At 48.7% G+C, this 24,148-nt stretch overlaps 10 protein-coding genes and 1 non-coding gene across 11 annotated transcripts; 2 read left to right on the forward strand and 9 right to left on the reverse strand.

Moving 5' to 3' along the window:
• Positions 1 to 399: 399 nt before the first annotated feature.
• On the reverse strand, positions 400 to 1,683 carry aspf34 (cell wall protein PhiA). Its single transcript, XM_032082580.1, has 2 exons — positions 858 to 1,683; positions 400 to 797 (listed from the first exon to the last, which is right to left on the reverse strand). Exons 1-2 carry the CDS (start codon positions 1,183 to 1,185, stop codon positions 550 to 552), a joined length of 576 nt encoding a protein of 191 aa, XP_031939212.1. The 5' UTR covers positions 1,186 to 1,683; the 3' UTR covers positions 400 to 549.
• Positions 1,684 to 3,890: 2,207 nt separating this feature from the next.
• BDV37DRAFT_t157 lies at positions 3,891 to 3,962 on the reverse strand. The gene has a single exon. It is a non-coding gene; the product is annotated as a tRNA-Ala (tRNA).
• Positions 3,963 to 5,635: 1,673 nt separating this feature from the next.
• BDV37DRAFT_168858 (uncharacterized protein) lies at positions 5,636 to 7,631 on the forward strand. Its single transcript, XM_032079312.1, has 7 exons — positions 5,636 to 6,016; positions 6,071 to 6,107; positions 6,175 to 6,202; positions 6,258 to 6,294; positions 6,368 to 6,599; positions 6,669 to 7,220; positions 7,292 to 7,631. The coding sequence occupies exons 1-6, from the start codon at positions 5,733 to 5,735 to the stop codon at positions 7,170 to 7,172; spliced, it is 1,122 nt and encodes a 373-aa protein (XP_031939213.1). The 5' UTR covers positions 5,636 to 5,732; the 3' UTR covers positions 7,173 to 7,220; positions 7,292 to 7,631.
• Positions 7,632 to 7,798: 167 nt separating this feature from the next.
• On the reverse strand, positions 7,799 to 8,718 carry BDV37DRAFT_285299 (uncharacterized protein; the record flags this gene model as incomplete). Its single annotated transcript, XM_032087692.1, has 2 exons — positions 7,799 to 7,928; positions 8,468 to 8,718. 2 exons carry the CDS (start codon positions 8,716 to 8,718, stop codon positions 7,799 to 7,801), a joined length of 381 nt encoding a protein of 126 aa, XP_031939214.1.
• Positions 8,719 to 9,061: 343 nt separating this feature from the next.
• On the reverse strand, positions 9,062 to 9,949 carry BDV37DRAFT_169000 (uncharacterized protein). Its single transcript, XM_032079315.1, has one exon. The coding sequence runs from the start codon at positions 9,699 to 9,701 to the stop codon at positions 9,201 to 9,203; it is 501 nt and encodes a 166-aa protein (XP_031939215.1). The 5' UTR covers positions 9,702 to 9,949; the 3' UTR covers positions 9,062 to 9,200.
• On the reverse strand, positions 9,950 to 12,316 carry BDV37DRAFT_169020 (major facilitator superfamily domain-containing protein). Its single transcript, XM_032079316.1, has 6 exons — positions 12,109 to 12,316; positions 11,733 to 12,041; positions 11,469 to 11,675; positions 11,046 to 11,402; positions 10,610 to 10,977; positions 9,950 to 10,553 (listed from the first exon to the last, which is right to left on the reverse strand). Exons 1-6 carry the CDS (start codon positions 12,228 to 12,230, stop codon positions 10,198 to 10,200), a joined length of 1,719 nt encoding a protein of 572 aa, XP_031939216.1. The 5' UTR covers positions 12,231 to 12,316; the 3' UTR covers positions 9,950 to 10,197.
• Positions 12,020 to 12,721, reverse strand: BDV37DRAFT_253814 (uncharacterized protein; the record flags this gene model as incomplete). The annotated part of the gene is made up of 1 exon (XM_032082581.1): positions 12,020 to 12,721. One exon carries the CDS (start codon positions 12,716 to 12,718, stop codon positions 12,404 to 12,406), a length of 315 nt encoding a protein of 104 aa, XP_031939217.1. The 3' UTR covers positions 12,020 to 12,403.
• Positions 12,722 to 14,268: 1,547 nt separating this feature from the next.
• Positions 14,269 to 19,020, forward strand: BDV37DRAFT_168866 (ABC transporter ATP-binding protein). Its single transcript, XM_032079314.1, has 11 exons — positions 14,269 to 14,685; positions 14,751 to 14,805; positions 14,867 to 15,468; positions 15,541 to 15,967; positions 16,031 to 16,186; positions 16,248 to 16,824; positions 16,882 to 17,060; positions 17,112 to 17,641; positions 17,696 to 17,811; positions 17,860 to 18,053; positions 18,112 to 19,020. Exons 1-11 carry the CDS (start codon positions 14,363 to 14,365, stop codon positions 18,772 to 18,774), a joined length of 3,822 nt encoding a protein of 1,273 aa, XP_031939218.1. The 5' UTR covers positions 14,269 to 14,362; the 3' UTR covers positions 18,775 to 19,020.
• Positions 19,021 to 19,057: 37 nt separating this feature from the next.
• On the reverse strand, positions 19,058 to 20,448 carry BDV37DRAFT_253818 (zinc-binding alcohol dehydrogenase family protein). The gene has a single exon (XM_032082582.1). It carries the CDS (start codon positions 20,279 to 20,281, stop codon positions 19,259 to 19,261), a length of 1,023 nt encoding a protein of 340 aa, XP_031939219.1. The 5' UTR covers positions 20,282 to 20,448; the 3' UTR covers positions 19,058 to 19,258.
• A 1,195-nt stretch (positions 20,449 to 21,643) lies between these two features.
• On the reverse strand, positions 21,644 to 22,399 carry BDV37DRAFT_285303 (uncharacterized protein; the record flags this gene model as incomplete). The annotated part of the gene is made up of 1 exon (XM_032087693.1): positions 21,644 to 22,399. The coding sequence occupies one exon, from the start codon at positions 22,397 to 22,399 to the stop codon at positions 21,644 to 21,646; it is 756 nt and encodes a 251-aa protein (XP_031939220.1).
• Positions 22,400 to 23,022: 623 nt separating this feature from the next.
• On the reverse strand, positions 23,023 to 23,865 carry BDV37DRAFT_273343 (NAD-dependent epimerase/dehydratase family protein; the record flags this gene model as incomplete). The annotated part of the gene is made up of 1 exon (XM_032085037.1): positions 23,023 to 23,865. One exon carries the CDS (start codon positions 23,863 to 23,865, stop codon positions 23,023 to 23,025), a length of 843 nt encoding a protein of 280 aa, XP_031939221.1.
• Positions 23,866 to 24,148: the final 283 nt, after the last annotated feature.

Raw genomic sequence — 24,148 nt, forward strand, 5'->3', positions numbered from 1 at the left:
TGCGGAAAGCTAGAATTGGTCTTGACTATTGACGTAATGATAACGGAGTTGGTCCACTCATTTGTGTTAAAAGACAATTGGAGTCAATAGAATGTTTTCCATGTTCTAGGTCTCAATTACACAATCTGGTGCAGATCTGCGGATGCAACGTAAAATGTGCCAGATCCACAAACCCGCTACCATGAAAGATTAAAGAACCACCATCTGCTTGGATATGTAATACCGAGCTCTGGCTGAGTTCCCCCTAGTATCAACACATCTACGTAACCACTCTGGGCGACTATAAATGCTCAGCTATGAACCCGCACCTCAATCCGAGAACCGTGACATATCACGTAGTGGTCGTCTACAAAAAATGAGGCCATAAAGAAACTAATTACGCTTAATAAACTGGAATCATTTGTTTCCCTTCAAGGAAGGTTTATATATTATAAATAAGTAGTTCCACAGAAGTATTCACAATCCGCTCAGTAAAAGGAAGATGCACAAGGAGAAATCAATTCTTTATACAAGTCCTCGCGCCAAAGAACGAAACGCTAAAGCACAAATTTAGTTGGCCCAGCAGGGCTTGGGGGTCTTGGTCTCCATGATGCGAGCAGCAATGCCAACACAATCCTTGTTGCCAGCGGGGTTGGCGACACCAGCGTTGGCCCAGATGCTGTAGCCGTCGGCAGCGGGGCAGGCGATGAGGTCGGATCCATCGAACTGGAGGTGGCCATCCTTGATGGCCCAGCCCTTGCGCTCGGCGTTCTTGGGGGCGGGCTCGACACCAACGGTGTACCCAATCTTGCCCTGGCCTATGATATGGTTAGCTTTTGGTGTACATTGTTGGGGTATGGGTGGAAGGCTTCACGTACCCATGCCGGAGCGGTCAACGTAGACCTTCTGGGGACGAGCGGTGTTGTCGTAGATGTTCAGAACACCGTCGTTGATGTAGAAGCTGGTCTCCTGGCAGCTGGATCCCTTGTTCTGGAGGCCAGCGATGAGGCTACCCTGGGCGGCGCTGAAGCCAGCGTTCTGGACACCGCTGCCAGAATGAATGGCGATGACGCCGAAGTATTGAGTGGCGCCAGCGCCAGGGGTAGAAGACGGGGTCGAAGCCGGTGCGGAGCAGCTGTCAGCAGCCGGGGCAGCGGCGGCAGTAGCAACGACGGAGGCAGCGAGAGCAAGGTTCTTGAACTGCATTTTGAAAGGTTGGCGGTAAACGAATGGGTTTGAAAGAGAACGAAGGTGTTTTGAACGATTGGATGGATTGATTGACTGATGAGTGAATGATAGCAGGGAGAAGGGGAATGACAAAGGCTTTTATATGTTAAGAGTGGTAACCTAGTCAAGGCGATGAACCCTCGTCCAAGACATCGATGGCAACTATTACCCGCTAACTGTCCGCTCTGGAGATTGAAATCTTAGGGACAACGGGAGAATACTGCGGTTCGATGGGTGCCATGTTGTCATCCTGCAGAATAGTCGACCCTAAAGCTATAATTAGCCGGTCCGCTCCGCAGTCCCTCGAGTTTAGTTTCATATCGGCCCATAGTTAGCGATGCCATTGGGGTCTTGTCCATCACGTGGGGTGCTGTGCCCTCAGTTGCCACGCTCTGAAGCCCTCGGAATCGAGGGAGCAACCAATCGGGAAATAGGAGCCGTTAATTTTAGGAGAGACAGTTGTTTCGCAGAGACGAGATTCTGAACGGGTAGAAGAACAGCCGCTGCTCCACATTACAGACATTGTCTCATTCTAGTGTCCGTCATTGGCTCCATATATTGAACTTGGTCCGGAGCAATGCCCTAAACATGGTAGATGGGGCGGCAATCTTTGATCAATATCCTTGTTGTCTCCTCACGCCACTGAAAATCCCCCGCCAGCAAGATGGGAGGATGGGATACCGCACCTGTTGTCATAATGATGAGGTGAACTGCGTTACGTGTTCTTGAACAGCGAAAAGGCTATGGAGCTCTGGGCAAAACAATGACACAGGGCGAACTTTCTACAGCCTAAGACAGGGGGACAATGATTCAGAACCAAAATCATTAGCGGGTGCAGATCCAACCCCATTTTCAGAAACCGTTAATTTGGATACGGAGCAAGACCCGGTAGTGGCGATGCAGATTGTCCAGAAGATTTGAACCCTCGACATCTCAACCGACCATATGCGATAGTAGGATCAATAGACTGCAGAGCTATTGCCCAGAACTGCATGTCTCAAAATTTGCGAGGCACTGGAAAATGCCTCGATGCATGCCGGCTAACTCCGGTCTACACTGCTTGGCATTCTCCTGCACATCGCCAGCAGGTTCGGATGTACTCCGTAGATTATCCGGGAGTCGGTCACACCAGCTCATGAGATTTGCTACATAGTATTCAAGCATTAGGTCCAGCGATCAGGTTACGATGGATACAGTAAGCATTTGCCCCACGTTTGTACCTACCCTGCCGAAAACGGGAGCAACTGGCCGATATATTCATCAACAAAGTTTAGCTAAACCATTCCTTCACCAGATCTGGGACGAGGTTGCGACGGGATTATGAGAAGCCTGAAATATTTCTCCCTCCTGTCCTGGCTTAGAGTAGTCTGCCGTACCTCCTGGGTCAAGTTTATTCTTGGGTTACCAGGCAGCTGCAACGCGGCGTGGGTAAGATATGTCTCTTGGCTGAGACTTGGATTGGGGGGTCTGTTACTGTCCAATTACGTATTATCTGTCTTAAGCCACTGTCCTTGATAGGAAGAAAGGCACGATACTTGGAGTCAAGGAATTGTCTAGAGTGTATTCCAACTTGTCAACAATATGGCAAGAATGATATATCAACCCCGTGTTCTACGAAGGACATAGACAGTAGGAAGCCTGAGCAATATGTGGAGCTCAAGAGTAAACCAAAGATATCACAGGGGGTCTTTCGAACGACCGTTAGCGCGGCCAGGCTCTGCGAGCATCTCTGATATATCCCTTGTGCAGTAGATAGTAGATAGGCATCAGTCTATACTCTTGAACACTTCCATCATAGCACAAATAACAAGACAAAGCTGACTCTCATATCTTGATCTAGCTCAGCCTCTTGCTGGGTCTTCGTTTACTTTTTTTTTAGGTGGGCGGGGGGGGTATTGCTTGGTGGAATGACTGGTTCAACTTGGATCATGTACTTGAGCTTCATGAACTGAAGCATGACATCCAACAGTATATATGGATTATCTCTCAATATAGTGAGTATTGTTTGGGGTCTGCTCTGATAAATGTGAGCTATCCTCATACACATTCTCGATATATATCTTGGGATTAAGATGGATGGTAAAAGATTCGGAAAATTTCATAATATACTTAAGCATTGAGTTTAAGATGAGGATACGACTCTAACGTAACGATAACTTCGACAACAGAATTGTGAACAAGGAATGATATCTACCACTTTACGATCAGTGTGGAAATGAAATACTTTTGCATGTTTTTGTAACATAAACGAGGTTATTTCCTTTTAGGCTAGGCGAAGATCGCCTGATTGGGGTCACTGTTCTGCCATTATATATATCGGCTCCCATGATAGTGTTGTAACAGACTGACATACTCCAGTTCATCTCAAATGTTTAATGTAAACCTTGAATTAATATTGATTGATTACTATACTCTACAAGTATTATTTCGGTTTCCCATTTATAAAAGTTTAGTATCGTCGATATGGGGAAACGATCATGGATGGACCGTGACCCATGCGCCATGGGGTAGCTGGGCCTGTCGCGCCTGGGACTAGTGCATAATCAGAGATGGGAGGAAACGTGATAAGCTAATACGGAAAGAAAATATAAACGTAGAATGTAAGTCTCGAGTTCTTATGATAGGAAAAGAGAACAAACAGACAGTCGAAAGCAATGCCAGAAAAATGAGGGGAAAAAAAGAAATGGACTTGAGGGGAATTGAACCCCTGACTTCTCGCATGCGAAGCGAGCACTCTACCCCTGAGTTACAAGCCCAAGTAGCCGTAAAATTAGTACAATTTGAGGCTTAAGTATACATGATGGTCAGTATGTTCTTGAAAGATCACTGCATGCGGCCTCAACTTCCATGTAACCTCAGACCCTTGGGCCTGTTCGCGGTCATACCTATGTCCTCGTGGATCATCTAACGCGCCAGACATGGGAGTATCGGTTACATATCCCTTGCATTTGGTAGGACAATGCTACTCGCCAACGCATATTTACAATTGGTGATGACGCTGGATCGAAGAGAAACGCGTGATTGGCAAATTGGTGTGATGATAACGTTGGAGCTACACGCACCAGATCGTCACTCAGAACTGGCCAGTAATTAGGTTTCTATATAATCGAGATTGATTCCTATTTCAGCAACTTGCAGACACCATACGCGTCGTACCTGGGTTCCCTCAACGTTTATGCCTGGGTAAGGGCACCGCAAGGCAAATAAATTATCATCAACAGGTCGCAAACTCGGTCAACGATCGTGCCGGAGTTCCGGGTGGCGTTGATAAGCAACTTTTGCCAGGAACCAGAATTATGTACAAAAGTACCGGCGCCATATCCGGAGAGTCAATGCTAAATGGAGGGGGTGAAAAAGTTTCCGCTCCGCTAGACGGAGGAAGGACGCATTCGTTGCCGCGGCACAACTCCGCCCAGCCCCGACCGTGGGACGCATGGATACGATCAGGGTGGCTGTTGGTCGATTTCGAGCGTTTAACTGGATTATCTGGCTTTGGCCGATCAATGCTGCCACGTTCGGTCGGCACTCCAGCTATGATTTGGTTCGCAGCCGCGGTTTGCCACCAAAAAACCAAAAAAAAAAATGAACAGAAATCTACCCGCGCCGTATCAGCTCAGCTCATCCTTCGAGGTCATGAGTGTCTTCCAGAAGCTGCAACCAACAATTAGTGGCGCATCGCCGTCGCGCTAAGATTGTTAGTGGGACAGATGGCGTGCGCCTCCCAAGGATATGAATTTCTCAACACGGGAGGTCTGGAACCCGGATTGGGTCAGATGACCCTTGACGGTGGTTGGCAACAAAGGAATTGCTGACACTTGTTCCACCCTGGGCAGCGACAGAGAAGGCCCATAGCTCGAGTGGTGTGGTTTTGAGGACATCACCCAATCTGTGCTTGGAAGTGTAGACGTGTCAATTGTCCGAGGCGGTCACATTACTAGTAGTTAACCCTATACTGGAGAACCCCGGATTTTAGCTCTGTTGCATTGAACTGGAAATCCCGAGTCATTGACTGGGAAAACCTTAATAATGGATCTCAAGATTTGGCAGAGACGATCTCAGAAAGGAAACGAAAGCTACCCCTGGAGCATTAAATTATTAATAAGCCCCCTTATGAGCATCGTGAGTTTGGTGAGTCGGGGAGCCATGGGACGCGATCTCCGGGCGGTGAGGGAGGGTTTTAGAGAGCTACAGTACAAATCAGGATTGTGAAATGTAACAGAATTAGCTACATTCAACCAGGACAGTCGACCAGACCCGCTCGCAACGCTATTTTGCATTGATGAGGGGGATGACCTGGCAACTTTCGAGGACATGGCGGTCAAGATGATCATCGCTAAGAGTTTTCTGGCACTCTCCTATCATGGTTGTCTATTTATTGCCCCATCCTCTTCTCCACTGTGGACCCCCTGAACCATTTATTCTGGAATCCAGGCACTGAACTTTTCCCTTCTTTCTCTTTTATCTATTCAAACGCCCCTCCGTGTAACGGACAATTCCCAGAAGTCAGATTCAACCCTCCCTTCACCATGGCGTACGATTGTTACTGCGCGATCTGCGGTGTCAGCTTCACCGGCATGCACATTGAGTCCCCGTCGGAGACCGCGATCGAACGACGAAGACGGTGGATTGAAAAGAGATGCCGGGCGCTCGAGGCAGGCCAAGACATCACCCAGATTCCCACCGAAGAAAGTGATGCCCCCGTGCGCAGTTACGATCCTCGTTTGGTCGACACCGATAACATCTCCTGGCTCTACAAGGCTTACTGCCTGGGGTCGAATCCTCCTCCCTCCGGTACTTCGAAAACGAACAAGTGCGTGCCTATAGATGCCAGCAGCGAGTCAATTTGCGTCTGACACGGTTACAGAGCGTTTATTTCTGGTCCGGGATATTATGCGGATATTGTAGGCGACATCTGAACATACTTTGAAGCAAGCCACCGTTCGAGAAGCTTACACGCTACTGTCACAGGGAGAACTAGTGGTGAAACCCGGCAGTGGTATGTGTTACACGATGCTGATGAACTGCATGAGCGTGGCTAATCTTATCTCAAGATCAATATCAGCCCTCGGCCCGGAAAACCTTTATGTGGTCGGTTTTGACCTCTCCGATCCGATCCCTCGAAGGGAGAACCATAAACACTCCATCGCTAACGTTCTTGCAGTTACGACGAGGGAACCGAAGACGCAGCCGGCCCAGTCCTCCCCTTCCATTGGAGCTGTTTCGAAATCTTGACCCGAGTACTCACGGGTTCCACCGAAATCAACAATGTCAACCTCAACGCTCTTTACAGTGTCATGTCTGCTTTAACCAACCATTCCTCCTTGCATTTGAGCTATGGAGACGACATTTTACGGTCGCAGGGCCGTTATTGGGAATGCATTCCTGGGGCAGAGGTAAGCGTGGCCGCCCCAGAGGTTAGACTGTAATGTGCCTAACGTATTGCCAATTTCTGCCCTCAACAGTACTGTGCCAAGAACCCAACAGATACCCCCATGGTCGATGAGCTTTTCCAAAACCTGAGCACGGATAGTAAATTCAAGCGTCCTTCGCTGGAGATTGAACTCCGAGAACGACGCCCCACCGATCCATTCGGCCAACTACCCCTGGAGATTGCACAGCAGATTTGCATGTTTTTGCCCGGGGATTCGCTGAAAGCTCTTGCTCAAGCTTCTCTCAGCGTCCAAATGATCACTCAGGATAACTCGTTCTGGAAACGTTTTATGCAGTGGGACATGCCGTGGCTCTGGGAATTCCAGACGCTCCAGACTCAGAAGGACGTCAACTATAAATCGCTTTACCTGTGGCTGAACAAAATGACCACTCCGCGGTACGGCATGGACGACTTGAACTTGATGGGTGTTGCCAACCGCAGACGCGTCTGGGGCGTTTGCGAACAGCTTGCAAGCCGCTACAACAATAGCACTGGCCAAACTCCAGCCGCAGCGATGAAATGGGGTCGCGACTAAGCCTTTGCGGAGATCTACAGGATGTTATTGCTATGTTTTGACTGCGAGGTGAGTCTTGACCCTTGGACTATATGGAGTCGCCGTATATTGAGGAGAGAGCTAATGTGGCAACCCTCCAGGGATTTTTGCGGGAAATGAATTCAACCATATGATACCACCACAGCTTCACTACCTGATTTCGACTTTTGCATCGCTTCTTTGTCCATTCTTTGGAGTTTATCCGGCGTTAGCACTGGGCCCGTTGCTGATTCTCAACTTCTTGTCTTTATTAGCGTCAAGCACTATAGATATAGACCATCTGCCTTTTTATCTTGACGAATACATAATGAAACCCAGCGATTGATCCGATACTACACCATTGCATTGCACCTTCACATTAGACGGATCTATGTTTTTTTTACTGTTTTTGGAGAGGACCAGTCCAGTATTGGTAGAACGCCATGTGGTGAAACTTCGTACCTAATAATAGTATATGCAACAATCTGGTCAAGAGCTTTATTTGCGATATCGCTTAGTTGTCTTCCAAACCAACCGAGGTGTGGCGAATGTGGCAATGTTTGGTGAGTCGGAGAACGTTCGGAGCATTGTCGGAGCTTCTGTCTATAATTATATCCACTCCAGCGCCATCAGCGTCGCGAGAGCCCGTTAAAATCAAGGTCATATTTGGAGAAATTGCTGTTCTCGTTAAGATTCAAGTCGCGCTGCCCTGTCTCTCGATAAAAGCCCCAATTGTCTTCCTGTGGTTGGTGACTGAGCCTGGTGCGACTTTAGTTCTTCGCGGTCCCTCCCGATTGCAGCCATCAACTAAAGATTTTGACGGAAAGATCACTTAGAACTTGAATGTTGGACTGTGCTTACAAACGGGTGATAACTAACTAAGTATCTGCTTCTAGAGTGTGGTTTACTCCATAGCCTGTAATGGTCAAGGGCAATTTTATTAGCATTGAGGACCCCGTGTTAAAGCCAACCCTAACTCTGCCCAACGCCCAACGCGTCGTAGAGTTTTTAGTTGAATAGATTTCTCTTTGTTTAAGCCAGCCGTCCCTTTGTGTGAGAGAAATTTTATTTCCAGGTTGACTCTAGGACAAAAATTCTTTTCTAGTTTGCTCGAGTTGGTGGAATGTCCTTCAGCAGGACATGCTCTCCGTAGACTTTGATGACTCCTCTACACTGGTACAGGTAATCTATGACCGAGCGCTGATGCCCTCGACACAGATGAAAATCTGGGCTCAGCAGGCGGCTCCCTAGCCACCCATCGCTTTGATCCCTAGGCTACTTGGCAGATTGTTGCCTACGATTTGGGCCCCTGAAGACCGCGCAACAGGGCCTGCTCCATGTCTTCAGGATGATCGAGGATAACTCCCAAAAAGTCGTTGATAGCACCCCAGTCCCCCGCCATTGCAGCCAGATACAGACGGTTGCTGTCGCTAGTCCCATGAAGTTTAACATAGACCTGTTTTGCAGGCAATAGCTCACAGCTGGTTGGGAAGACGGCTATCCTTAGCTTGGGCAGCACAGGAAGCTCCGTGATACCGACTGATGCCATCGCTAATACATGGGGGGATGGACCGGTTCTCCCTCTTTGACAATCGCATCATTTGCTCGGAGTCCGTTGCGGCCAGCCGTCGATCCTGCATTGGTTGGCCGGCTTGGATACAGTAATGAAGCGACGCCCCGATCGGTCTTCGACTATTAGATCCTGATAGCGAACACAACAGTCGAAGTCTTCGTGCTTGATAGCCCTGGGACATGATGCTCCTGTCATGATCTCGGCATGACGAAGGATTATATTATACCATCATGCTCCATTTCCGTGAAAGGGTTATCTCCGGCAGCCGTGATGCTCTTGACTTCGAACCTTCTAGGGCTTTCCACGGTCGCATCCTTCGTCGCGGCGGAGCTCAACGCGTAGCTATCTATGGCAGACGTCTCGAACCTTGGTATCGAGACTGGGCCATCAATCGGGTATCGAAGATGCGACCTCTTGCAGCAACCATCGACCAAGTTTCTGCTTAAGTCAAGAAGAAATTACGGGAGCGATGGATCTCGACTTCGACCAGTCGTGTCATTTCTGCGTAGGACAGATCCATGGCGTGCTCTATGATTCCAACCAGGCTCGTTCTTCCTTGCATTTAGTCTGTTAGTTTCGTAGAGATATGAATGGAACTTAGAAGAAACCACATAAGAACCTGGCGTCATCCATGGTACCTTTTGCTTTGCGTCATATACTTGCATTTCCTTGATCTTATTATTTCCCTGGAATTGTCTCGCGTCAACTAGAGTATAATCTGCGTGTATCTTTCTATGCGATGGAAATACAATAGTTGTTGGCAGGCAGCGTCCACATACGAGACGCGCGACTCTGTCCAGGATGTCTTCGGTGACCGTACAAGCATGAGTGGCCGACGCGATATGATATGCGCGTCTTAGACACGCCGGATGACTGGGCACAAAGTGTATATGTGCTGTGCAGGTAGTTAAAGGACTTTTCGCTGGCGAATAATTTATGATAATCAGGCTCATGCTCATGCGAAGCTCGTAGTAATGGTTGCGGGCTGGATATCGCCGAAAGGATGACCGACCGGGTGAATCGAGGATATCTGGGTCCAAAGGGCTTACACGGGTAGCATTTGGGAAGCTTCTATATGGTCGCGCGAGCGACAAAAGCTCAACTGGGTTATTTACAGCTGGGAATCCGTGCACTCATCCAGCGACCTGATTGTCGACAAGGCGGAGAAAATACGAGCGCGTTTGACAACCAGGCTACGGTAGCCGCTTGTCAGATCAAGAATATCAATCTGCTCAGGGCTATGACATATGTATCTAAACACTCGACGTATCGGAAAAGGGGGTTAAGACAGAAGAAAGCAACATGAATGAGAAGAGAAAAAGTAAATGCAAGTAATATCGAGTCAGAAGGCTATCTACAGACAAGCCATGGATCATAATGCAAGGGTATCCGTGACTGAAAATCGTAAATTCCTCAGTATCATGCTGTAGCGCCCACATACTTTTAGTGCAATGATTATACACTCGTCCCTGATCCATTATCCGAATCAGTTATTTCATCCTCCTTTACCACGTACTGTCCACCGCGCCGGAGCATTAGCAGGGATACTGGAATCTGCACAGCCGCAAAGGCAATCATCGCCTGATATTGACGGGTATAGCTCGTCGTAAATACATCCCCAATTGCAGTCTGGAGCTTAACAGGAAAGGTCTCCACCATACTGCTGTTCTCCAACAATTGCTGTAACTGCTCAGATGAAAGTGTATCTGCTAGTTCGCTCTTCAAGTTCCCATACTGGATGTTAGCCGCAATGGCGAGGCCGATTGCGCCTCCGAGAAAACGGCACTGATTAAGTGCACCCGTCGCTGTTGCTGTTAGAGCGTAAGTATGTTTGAACCAAGTGAAACTAGTGGATTCGGTACCATACCTAGGTCCTGCGTCTCGACAACGTAAGGTATCGCTAGAATACACACTCCGATAGTGCTGCCAATGCCGATGCCTGCGATAACTTCATATCCATACCCAGCACTAGGAAACACGTCTGACTGAGGTAGAATGGAAAAGAGAGCCATTCCCACCGTACTTAGCACGGAGCCCAAGAGGATGAGATATACAAAGGGGACACGGCCTCGAAGACATGCAAGATTAGCAGCGGCGGTGCTCACAGTTGCAAGAGCCGCGTATGGGATCAGCCGGACTCCAGCATCTACAGGCGACAACCTTTCTAGGACTTGAAAGCGCTGTGCCAGGTAGACAATTACCACGTTCCAAGGACAGCCACTAGCGAAAGTAATTCTGTGGTGACAAAATAAGCACGGTTGGATTCGAGATCAAAGGGAAACCCCACAGTCTTAACGACTCACATAAGCATCGCCATCCAAGCTCGGTTGAATAGTAATCGTTTTGGGAATATCGGGTGATAGGCAGGACGTCCATCGATCATCCATTCCCAGGCAAAGAAGGCCATCCATGATACACCACCGGCAACGAGGAGCCCAATTGCAGTCCCGGACGCCCATTCAAATGCCAGATTAGTTTCATTCAACACCGCGATGGGCAGTAAAGAGGCACTGAGCAGTAGAACAACACCCACGAGATCCAGCTCTCGGAAGAGTGTGATGCTCGGTCTCAAATGGGCGATAGATTTTGATGACACCGACCCAAGGTTCTCGGGCATGGCGATAAGGAGCATCACTACGGCTACTGCTCCAGGTGGGAGGCTATTGCTCGATACAATCATTAATCACCATACCCCGAAGATTGAGGGACATATAGAAGGAACGCACTTCACGTAAAAAACCCATCTCCACTCCGAATTCTGCGCCAGTACGCCGCCAATGAGAGGCCCTGTTAAAGCTGCGCATGCAATGGCTACCGCCAATATGCCGCCTAATAGGGGCACCTTCGTCTTAGGAACAATCTCATAGGAGCACAAGATGGTGAGCGGATAAACCCCAGCACCGCCAATGCCTTGAAATGATCGACATATAATGCTGATACGTGTTTAGTATAGGGCGGCCCGGTATTTCCATCGATTCAAATAAACCTACAGCGTGTTGACCGACGGGGATAGCCCGCATCCAAGTGAAAATGCCAAGAAGATGACTTTGGCTGCAAGCAAGGTTTTCTTTCTACCAATGATGTCGCTGACCCTGGTCCAGATGGACATGAAACCTGCGCCAAGGTTAGCAGAACCAGACAGAGAAAGTAACATGGACTTCCGACCAGTGAATGTAATAAGAAACCCGGTAACGATCCAGCTTGTTTTGTTGAAACCATCTAGGTCACTCGTGATAGCGATCAGTGAAGTGCTGACGATAGTCACTTCCAAGTTGACCAAAAAAAGGCTAATCACCAGCCTAGGACCAATATTTGTGTTTAGCCAACGAAGTATTAAATGGCCCGGGAATCGCGAGTATAGCATACCCAAGTATAATAAAGCACAGTCTCCACCCGTGTGGAAACACAATCTGAGGCCTGGTAGGCTTGCCAGCCACCACGGTGATCTTTTCTTGGCTTTCCGATTCTGAAAGCTCTTGTTTAGCCATGGTGGGAATTCTACTTGCCCTTCCTCTCGAAGACTGTCTCTGATACTCAGCTTTTATATGTGAGGCGGGGAGATTGTTATACTATCTAAATCCTATTATCGTCCGAAATAGGAAATAGCCTCAGTTAGTATCGTACCCACAAGAACCCTTCTAGAAGTCGGATTACTATGTGGTTAATGACGTATCTTGGCTAATATGCAAGGAGCACCGTGCCGGTAGCGTGGCACGCTCGTCGCATCAAGTCTTGCCTTGTATTGGTCTTGCTCGGTGTGTGCTTTCTTTCCCCATATTCCGGGCCCATAACTTCTACCCTCTTTCCCCTTTCGATGCAAGATGATGAGGCTGTATAGATGCCAACCTATAGGGGCCCTCTTTGTAAGTGGGTAGTCTGGCCGTGGATTAAGGAGCCTGTGGTTGGACGTGAAACAATACGTGCATGGCATCATGAGTGGCAGACAGCATGAGCTGGTACTGGCAGTGTATGTCATTCCCTAAACTGTAACGTGAACATTTAGCTCTTATGTGACGAGTGTAGTGTAGACCTTCACATTGTGTTGCTTCTGATACGCGGTAGTAGCTACGGTCAACCTTTGCTGCAATTTGCGTTAGGGCGAGACCCCTCGAGTAGGAAGTGAACATTATATGCCGTGCGTATGTCGGATAAGGTAATCAGAGTTCATTATGCCGCTCTATTGGCGTAATTTAAGTACGATGTGGCCAGATTTAGGGTATACGTCAGATACCTTGATCCTCGCGTCACATGACTGGGCCGACCAGGATGTTTTCCCAGGTCTTTTTCTGTTCCTCTTCCTCTCCCCTGCTTGTGCGGATTATGTCAAATGCTTGAACCTGAAACTGTAGAGCATAGCCGGTTAAACCAAGCTTCGAATTGTGTTCTCTGCAAGTTTTGGGTGTGGGCCAGGATATTGTCTCATTGGACTCAGGATCTTGCAGGATCCGACCTCGACCAATTCATTGCCAAACAGCTTAGGTTATCCTGGATTGGTAGGCTATATATCTTGCACTGACATATTCTATACCTGACCAGGAAATAGACCTATTCTCCTGAGATTCTCGGGGGCGATGTATAGATTAAGTACATAAATAAGGTATATGTATATGACGGCTTACGTATCTCTAGACAATGAGCTCTCTGATAAGACACAGGAGACCGAAGGCCCTCCATGCTGTCGGATGCTTCGCTGGATAGGGGTGCTACATAGTCCCTCTGCATGATTGATCGATACTCAAGTTCAATGGAGGAAGTCAGGGTTCTTTGGTTCTCGCCGTTCGGTCTGAGCGCCGAGGCTTGGCTTGAGTCATCGCTCGACGGTTGAGAGCTTGTGAGACAGCTCTAGAGCTCTCCTCAGTTAGACCATGACTTCACCGTGAATCTGGATCTCAAACTGACGAATGGGAGTAAACAGGGGAAGATAATCAGCGTGGACTGTGCTCGTCGGGCACCCGAAGAGGGTTTGGTGTCGGAGTCCGCGGACCGCGAGCACTCTATTCACGTCCATACTTTGTTGAACGACCACAGATTGCAGTGAAGAAATTTCTGCCTAGATTCTAGTCTGTCTCTTCTGGCTGCGTATCGATATATTTTGTATTGCATGTGAGCTGCTTATTCGGCGCTGAAAGCAGGTGGATAGTGAAAAAAACCCTGTCAGTTACACAGCTGGTATTTGCAACACTCTGTCAGTTAACATCTACCAATTCATATCAAACTGCGATACCGGGGACTTGTTGATAAACGCGGTGGTCTACCGTACAGCCACTGGGAAATTCAATTCCAAAATGATAACTCCCTATTAGACCCGTCATAGTAACTGCAGATCTACTCTGTATAGAGTACTTGGTTCCTTACATATCTTTTCTCATGGAACGTCATACTAGCAACCCCTTTCCATTTACAGAAGGCGGTGGATAACTGATCCAACCAAAGTAATCTACCGTTCAGTACAATACTTCTTCCTTACAGCTATTGAAGTCTTTGGTGTAACCAAAACTGCAAAAGTGGAGAGCTTCTGTGGCTGATCACGCCCCTATATAAACCTATATCTCCGTCTCCAGAAGTTGTAGGTTTAACATCTCATGAAAATGTTCCCGAGAACACTCAACATAGTATTATTATGACAGCCCATGTGGATTCTCCAGCGCCAACAAGGGATGGAACATCACGTTCATCCGTGGAAAAGCCTCCAAAGGCAGACAGCGATGAAACCACCGGTACACCAGAACAGGCGGGTGGGCTGAGAAGCTATTTCAGAATCTTTTCATATACCGACACGGTGGGCTGGGTTCTCAATGTTCTCGCCTTGATCGGAGCCATTGGCGCAGGCAGCGCTCTGCCCTTGATGGATATACTGTTTGGGAAGATGATCACGAACTTCAATAGCCTCGCCACCGGTTCAGATTCCCCAGATAAGTTTCGCTCGACACTGAATAAGTTCACGTAAGTGTTGTACAGTTGAGTGGCACATTTCTAAGCCAATTATTAATGTCGATACCCTTCCATAGACTGTACTTTGTTTATCTCTTTATCGGCAAATTTGTGCTAGTTTATGCCTGGACAGTATGTCTCCTACCTTCTTCTACGCTTGATCCGTATTAATAGAGTTACTTCCCACACGTAGTTGTCGTTATCTGTCTCCGCGGTGCGAACTACCAAATCGCTACGAATATCCTTCTTGACACACCTACTGCGGCAAGATATTGGCTACTTCGATTCCAACGAGAGTGGCTCTTCCGTTGTGCAACTGACGACAAATGCCAACCTAGTCAACCAAGGGATCTCAGAGAAGCTGGGCTTCGCGGTGCAGGGCACAGCCACCTTTGTGGCGGCATTCGTTGTAGCCTTCGTCGTGCAGTGGAAACTAACTCTAATTACAATCTGTATAGCTCCTGCAATCCTGATTGTGACGTCCATCTGTGCCGCCATCCTCGTCAAGCAGGAGAACCGAATTCTTCATGTGAACTCTATCGCTGGGTCTCTGGCCGAGGAAGTCCTTGCCAGCATGAAGACCGTGCACGCTTTTTCCGCCTTTTCTAAGTTGACCACCAAATATGATGACCAGGCCAAGGAAGCGAAGCGCCTGGGCCTTTCACAGTGTCTGAACATGGCGATACTATACTCAGCGGAGTTTTTCTGTGTTTATGCTGGATATGGCCTGGCCTTCTGGCAGGGAGTTCGTATGTATGCGAGGGGTGAGATTGATGAGCCGGGGAAAATCATCACGTAGGTGTTGGGAGCTTCGTTAGCCTCTTTGATACCCTTTGCTGACTGCTATCCTCTCGGATGTTTCGCTAGTGTGATCTTTGCTGTCATCGTGGCTGCGACGGCAATGACACAGATCGCACCGCAGATTATGCAAGTCACCAAGGCAGCGTCGGCCGCACAAAGTCTGTGGGAAGTGATCGATCGTGAATCTCCAATTGACGGACTGTCTCTGGACGGCGAACGGCCGGACAAGTGTGAGGGGAATATCGAATTCTCAAACGTCTCTTTTTCATATCCGACCCGGTCCCAGGTCACGGTTCTCCATGATTTCACATTGTCAATCCCCGCCAATAAGACAACGGCTTTGGTTGGGCCCAGTGGGTCGGGTAAAAGCACAGTGACTGGGTTGCTCGAGAGATGGTATAATACGCAGGACGGCGCCATCACACTTGACGGCGTAGACATCAGGCAACTCAACATCCAATGGCTGAGGACCAACATTCGCATTGTTCAACAGGTTCGAAGCATCATTCTGCGCCCATATCTCTGTCATTTGTCTTGTTATCTGACTCTCACTTAGGAACCTACACTGTTCAATGCCACGATCTTCGAAAATGTGGCATACGGCCTGGCAGGAACGGATTATGCCAATGCCTCAAAGCAGGACCAGTTCGAGCGGGTCATTACCGCCTGCAAAGCTGCCTACGCTCATGATTTTATAGAGACCTTGCCTGAAGTATGTTTTTGAGTAAATAGAGGGTACGGATTGACTACACAAATACTGACACCCTCTGCAGAAGTATGATACGCAGGTCGGAGAGCGCGCCACAATGTTGTCCGGAGGCCAGAAGCAGCGTATCGCGATTGCCCGGAGTATCGTTTCAAATCCAAAGGTGTTAATCCTCGACGAAGCTACCAGTGCATTGGATCCACAGGCTGAAAAGATCGTGCAAGAGGCGTTGGACAACGTTTCTGCCTCACGAACGACCATCACGATCGCACACAAGCTGTCTACGATTAGGAAGGCAGACCAAATAGTGGTCCTATCGCAAGGGCAGATCATTGAGAAGGGAACTCATGATGAACTCAAGGCCGCAGGCGGAACTTACTATCGGCTCATCAAGACACAGGATCTTGGTACGGTCAAAAATGATGGGACTCAGCCAGAGAAGGGAGAGAATGAAGTACCTACAGGCATCGTCCCGGTCACTTCAGGGCAGCATGGCCATAGCAAAGAAGCAAGGCTTGTAGAAAGATTGCAGGCTCCTTCTGGACGTGGCTATAGTCTGATTCGGTGTCTGGCCGTTCTTCTCCAGGAGCGCCGCGAGCTATGGTTTGAATTCATTGTTATGTTAGTTACCAGCACTGTAGGAGGTACGCGCACTCCTCTCTCGTGATGTGGCGTGCTTGCCGTTCTAATGAAGAATCTAGGAGCCACTTACCCGATCCTTGCGTTTCTATTCGCGAAAGTTTTGGATGTCTTCCAAATAGAATCCACGGGCAAGATGGTGGAAAGGGGGGATTTCTATGCCCTTATGTTTTTTGTGGTTGCTCTTGTCATCTTGCTTGTCTATGGAATTCTGGGCTGGGTTACAACTATAATGGCCCATGTAAGTGTCCCCCAGCTGCCATGGCCAGTAGCTCTGCTCACCACCACGCAGTGCGTTGTGTATACGTACCGTCTTGAAATGTTCCGCAGTTATATCCGGCAAGATATGACCTTTTATGACCAACCTCAACATACGACCGGCTCCTTGGTCTCTGAACTCGCTGCGAAGCCCACTAGCTTGCAAGAGCTGCTAGGCTTCAACGTGGCAGTTATCGTCATTGCCCTAGTGAATATCATCGCAAGCTCTGTGCTATCTATCTCAGTTGGATGGAAACTGGGGTTGGCTGTCCTCGCAGGGGCTATGGTTCCAATGGTATTCTGTGGGTACCTCAGAATTCGCCTGGAGTTCCGACTGGATGATGCCACCTCGCACCGATTCTCTGAAAGTGCAGCTTTAGCTGGTGAGGCAGTGTCTGCGATTCGCACTGTTGCATCTTTAGCAATTGAACAAGTGATTTTAGAAAAGTACAGTGATAAGTTGGCGGGCATTGAGCGAAAGTCCATCAAATCGTCAATCTGGACAATGTTCTGGCTAGCTCTCACACAGTCCCTCTCATTACTTTCGATGGCATTAAGCTTTTGGTATGTATCTACATTGCTGTTATACTCTGTTTCCTATGTCTAAGTTGTGTGTAGGTATGGAGGTCGCCTATTATCGACAGGAGAGTACTCCAGTACCCAATTATACATCGTTGTCATCGGAGCTATCCTATCTGGCGAAGGGGCGGCGTCATTCTTCATGTTTACCACCAGTAGGTCTCCAAAGGGTAATCTTCTTTGCTTCCACTCACAGTGAACAGGCTTTACCAAATCACAGGCAGCATGCAACTACATTTTCTGGCTCCGTTCCCTACAGCCTGATGTCCAAGACGGATCGTCCGACAACGTGTCCGGAGGAGCAAAGAATACGGCGGCCCATGTGGCGTTGCAGGACGTAGCATTCCGGTACCCTACTCGGCCCACTCGGCCCGTATTAAATGATATCAACATTGAGGTACGGCCCAGCTTGGGCATAAAGGTCTGGACCATTATATACTGATGGAATTTATTAGATTAACCCTGGCCAATTCGTGGCATTTGTCGGACCCTCGGGCCATGGAAAGTCCAGCCTCATCTCGCTCCTGGAGCGGTATTACAATCCAACGTCCGGAAGTATCCAACTAGACGGTTCAAATATCCGTGATATGTCGCTCGCGTCGTACCGCAGCCACTTATCCCTTGTCCAACAGGAACCGGTCCTCTACCAAGGAACCATCCGCGAAAATATCGCATTAGGCCTTGAAGAAGAGGCGACCGAGGAACGGATCTACGAGGCCTGCCACCAGGCGAATATCTTTGACTTCGTTTCCTCCCTGCCAGATGGATTAGCAACGTCATGCGGTTCGCGAGGAAGTCTTTTCTCTGGTGGTCAACGGCAGCGTATTGCAATCGCAAGAGCGCTTATCCGGCGACCTCGTCTGCTGTTGCTGGATGAGGCTACGTCTGCGTTGGATACCGAGAGTGAGAGGATTGTGCAGGAGGCCTTAGATCAGGCCAAAGATGGTCGGACAACGATTGCGATCGCACACCGCTTGTCAACTATCAAGCACTCAGACCGGATCTTCGTGTTGGTTGGAGGTAGCGTTCGGGAGCAAGGGACTCATCAGGAGCTGCTCCAGCGGCGGGGGATCTACTATGAGATGTGTCTGGGGCAGGCCCTGGATAAAGCGGCCTAATGCTGTCCGCAAGTGAAAGGCATATTGTATATATGATCGGAGCGAAAGGTAGCGGAAGCTGGAGTGCTGAACAGGGTATGTAATGGTAATATAAAATAATCTCCTATCTCGAATGGTCCACTTGGAAATCACGAACATTAAACCTCTATGATATCGACACAGACTTTAGCCCCAAGAGTGAATTCCAGTATACATTCACGTTCATGGTTTGCGTGGCCTGTAAGGATGGACCTGTAAGCGTTAGGTATTTCGTAAGCTACCTGATCTCGACACTATTTCATTATCACTTTGTTTCAAGAATCTTTGTATTGAAGAGTGCTGTGAAGCCCAGAAAAACCTTTGTATGAGCTTGTCTCTACCAAGGCTTTCAACGTCTTACTGGTAGATTCTAGATAGTCAATTCAATCAATGCCAATGTTCATTCTTCTCGCCTGCGCAGGTATGCACACATGTGTTATATTTTGAAAGAATAGCTCGCACTGAATCAATTCTCCTTGATCTTCACAACATACTTGAGCGCACTGGCCTTTCCCTCCTTGAGGTTGGTTAATGCTGTCTGGACACCCTGCAGACCACCAGGGACGAGCTCATGCGGATGAGGCGTGAGCCAGCCTTCCCTAAGCCCAAGCGTGAAGAACCTCGACCAGATGTAAGCAAATTCCTGCTCATCTTTATGGGCCCTTCCGACATCAGTGAATTCCACCCGAATCTGCTCAGGACACTCCTCCGGCCCCACGGGACTGACAACAGACATAGCGCCGCAGTCCGGATCCAGCACCTGAGTGACAACACTGAAACTGGCCTTCTCACTGACAGCGTCCAGAGCATACCGTAGCTGCTTGGTGGCCTTCCGAATGGCAGCGACGACGGCCGATTCACCTTCGCGATAGTCGATGACCACATCACCCTTGCTCTCGTCCAGATGACTGCGGACGAAATCTTTTCCCCGTCCAGCGACACAGATAATCGGATGAATATCAGCTTTCTGTAGCAGCTTGATAGCGAATGTTCCCACGGCACTCGCAGCACCATAGACTAGCACTCCACCCTCTGGCTTTTGAGCCCATGTCTTCTCTTTGAACCACGGTTCCGGCAACCCCAGGCGAGAGAAGAGTGCTAGCGACGCGGTCATAGCGGCCAGGGGGACGGTCGCGGCTTGCTCAAAGGAGATATTCTCGGGGATGTGGAATGTGGCGTAGGCTGCCCCGATGGCATATTCAGCGTAGCTGCCATGTGGAGCTGTGTAATCGTGATAAGCCGCGACCCGATCTCCGACTTGAAATCCCGAGACACCATCGCCGATCTCATGGACGTATCCTGTGATATCATCTCCCGTGTTGGCGCCATTGAAGTTTTCCATCCATGCTGGGAACTTCCAGTCTTTAGGGTTGGTGCCAGTCGTGACAACTTTGATCAGTATCTGACCGGCTCCGGGTTTGGGGATGGCCACCTGGCGAACACACACATCCACCGCGTCATTTCGGACAAAAACTTGAGCTTCCTCCATTTCGGCAGACGAATGATATCACCAGGCCGTATGGTCGCTGGGTAGGAACGTACAGATGAATGTGTCTTGTGATTGTTTTTCTCTTATATGGTGGACATGCCAGAATGTTCTGATTATGAATTATTGTTAAGCTAGGCCTCTACAGTTTGTCAACGACAAGACCCAACATTATACTATCGTGGGGATGCATCGATGTTTCGAGATCCCGCCACCTCGTTTAGATCTGCAGAAGAGGAATGACGATTTGCCAAGAGCGCGTTTGCCGTTCGATCTCAGCCGAGCATTACCTAAATTTTTGACCATCTCCACACCCTCCACGGATGATTATTGGAGAAGAGGTCGCCGACCCGGACAACAATCTATTCTAGTGGGGAACTATCAATCACCTCGGCTACGGGCACGAAGGTGAGGTTGGGGGGTCAAAGGCAGCGTAGATTCTATATAGTAGACTGTTAGTGAGCATCATAGAGGGAATTGCATTATGTGTACCTCCGGGGAAGGCGGAATTGGCGGAAGGGTGATATAGGAGTTGAAGGCAAGCTTCGTTTCTAATGTCGATATATCAAATGTTATAATCTTTCACAAAATCTTGTCCAAAAGACGTACCTATGTGAAGGACGTTCTGGCGCAGCTATACTTGATATCCTCTGTGGTCAAAGTAATACTACCTAACGGACATTTTAACACTAGGAAAGGCAAACTTATTGGATGTAGGAACTAATGGAAGGCAATATTCAAGTTCGCTTTTGGGTCACATACAGCATACCATTAAAACGAACACAAGAATCATTGCATGTCGATCTGTTACCTTGTCTCGGATTGTCGGAGAACCTGTCTAGATCTCGCTAATTCTATTCGATAAATTGGTATTAAATCATCACCATTCGGCTGGGAATACAAAGACACAGGTACACCTATATTATTGGAGCCCTACCTGCGCAAGCCAAATGCGAAGTTAAAGACCAGGACCATGTATCTTTTTACTTCCTGAGCATTAACTATATAGATAGACCATGCACACAGAAGCCCTGAACCATCCAGCACTTTCATATCCTCACTGAGCTCATGTAGGATCATCACACCATACGACTGACCTATCGCCTAGCATTCCTAGCGATATAAGAGTTCAATCCAATCGCCAGATAAGCTGCCGTGGCTTTACAACTCTTACTTCTGGTTTTCCTGTAGTTCAGCCAGGATTTGCGTTTTGAGGCTAGCAGAAGCCTAGCATATATCGACCGCATACCTTGGAAGCGCTAGAAATTACCACCGGTGAATTGGCATAGTTCACGCAGATGTAGAGACTATTACCCAACCAGATGTCCTTCATAGAAGCCAGGTTGTCACGTCCAATCGCACTTTTTATATCCGCGTCGTGGGTAATGGATACGTTCCAGAATCTGACTCTGGCCGAAGTAGCATAAGTGGTCCCATGGACAGACGGTCACCACTGGCCCTTTTATTCCATCTAAACAGAAATGAAAAGCTATCCGTAGCATGCAGCCCGTGGTCAATCCCACCCGATCCCGTACGACACAGCTGGTCGATTGCCTGGGCAATGTGGCGTAGGAAATCCTTCGCGTGGACGTCGTAATGACAGCTGATCGTGAAGCCATCTTCTCTCGCTTGATGAAACACATCTTCGAACGGGAAAGGTGGGTGATACGTTTTCAGAGAATCCAGGCCAATCCCCACGATCATGGTGCGATAGGTAAGAGCATCGATGTATTGAGACATCGCAGATTTTGAGGTCATGTCTCCTAGAAAATACATGATCTGCTGAGATTGAGACTGTTCCCATACATTAGCCTGCCTGAAACCTTCAAAGATGCTCATCTCTGAACATGCATTCGAGCTTTGCGCTACCTCCAGCTGAACCCACCGAAACCCTTCAGAGGGTTCTCCGAGTATGCCCCTCGGGGTGAAAAAAAGGCTCGCAAAACGTAAGGCGATACAGTCCTCGTCGTAAAATGATGTCGAAGCCACCATACTGGAGCTCCAAAGTCGGAGCATCTCTTCCTTTCCCTGACCACGGAGGAGGTGATACAAGCCTTCCACTCTTGAGAAGTCACTGCAAGGCTTCCCATTCAGGAATTTGGTATGGCCATTACATCTCATAGTGCGAGCGACCGTCGAAATTCCGCTATTCTGGTCCCTTCCATGTGGACGTGCACTTCAACTTCGAGCATCTTGTTGATGATCTTATTGCCACAGGCTTGCAACAAGTTCCAATATTCACGGATGGTCGCGTTTGATAGGACTGGTCTTGATGAGCTCACAGCAACACCTTCGCATCAAGATATGTCTTGTTCGGTATGGAGGAAGTGGTGATCGTGATCAGAAAGTGAGAAATATGAAGCAACCTATTTGAGTACGCCCAGCATGATATACGTGTTTCATGTAACAGACGTTGGCTCCTTAAGGGATAACCAGTGCTTTCTTCTCACCCGCTGCAGCCTCTGGAGCATGGTGCAAGGTTGGCGATTCTTCTCAAAATAGGGATATGCAAGTAGGCATCAACAGTTACGGTATATATGAGACCAGCGAAGGAACATTGTACATCTTTAGCTGCCTACTCCTCGTTGAGGTATCGGAGCGTATTGAATGATCTGGAATATAGATGCACATGTTTCATAGGGTTGTGGATTATCAAAGTACGGATGCTCTTGATTCAGGTTTCCTGTATGATTATGAATGAACTTAGAATATGGTTCTCGATGACAGTTTGCGGCGTGATGTAATTACTCTTTCTCCTCATGAACCCATCCCAGGATTCTCTCTGCCTTCTCTGTTGTGAAGAACGACTGATTACTCGACAGGTCGCCACGGATCTCTGCATCGGGATAATACTTCTTCGCAAGGTCTTGGGAGGGCGTATCCTGAGTCGTTGTCGGTGCGACAATATTGAAGACCTCACATCCGTTCAACTTCTCGCTCTTTTCTACCGCCAACAAACATGCGCTCGCTGTCGCCTGAGCACTAACCCATCCCCACAAACTCTTCACTGCGGAGCTATCCCAGTTCTCTGCGTGTCCTTTCTGCGCCTCTGAGCGCGATGCGACCGCGTGGATGCGCATACACGCGATGTTCATTCCGGGGTACCACCGCGCGAAGGCCTTCCCCTGCATCTCCGCTTCATCCTTCGCCAGGGCATACGAATCTGTCGGCCGCTCCGGCGCTTCTTCATCGATGGGGAAGTAGTCGAACTTCAGTGGTCGCGTGGCGTATTCGAGGCCGATCGCATTCACCGACGAAGCATAGCAGAACTTCTTAATGCCGAGCTCGGCCGCAGCTCGGAAGCCGTTGAATGCCGAGTTCACATTGTTATTGTGTACCAGATCATCGCCTTTGTCCAGGGGGTTCGGAATGGCTGCTAGATGAATAACGGCAGCGCAGCCCTTGAAGGCCTCGAGCGTGGCCTTGTAGTCATTCGCGGTGTCCGCGGTTTTCATCTCTGAATTCGGTGTGCCATCGTATTCGGTATCGGTACGGTCGACCTGGACCGTTGCATGACCAGCTTCCGATGCAGCCTTCACCACAGCCCGTCCGACAGTGCCGCGAGCACCGGTGATTGCGATCTTCATAGCGAGGGATGTTCGTGTGGATAGGTTTCGGTGGTGCAGATGGGGGCCTTGACGCGAAAATATGTTAGCAATAGAATGGAGTGACATGCTGGCATATGTCTATGAGGTCTATAATGCTGACCTTGCATTCGGCCAGTGACTTTGCCTGCTCGTTATCCTGTTCCATGACGTGAATATGATGATGGTGATGATGCCCAGCGCCGTTGATATGCCATGACGCTAACATGACGAACTGCACACTGTCTCGGTTGATTCACAGCTTATCATGTTCCTGTAAATGCTC

Source organism: Aspergillus pseudonomiae (assembly GCF_009193645.1).
Source record: "Aspergillus pseudonomiae strain CBS 119388 unplaced genomic scaffold BDV37scaffold_58, whole genome shotgun sequence".
Lineage (NCBI taxonomy): Eukaryota > Fungi > Ascomycota > Eurotiomycetes > Eurotiales > Aspergillaceae > Aspergillus > Aspergillus pseudonomiae.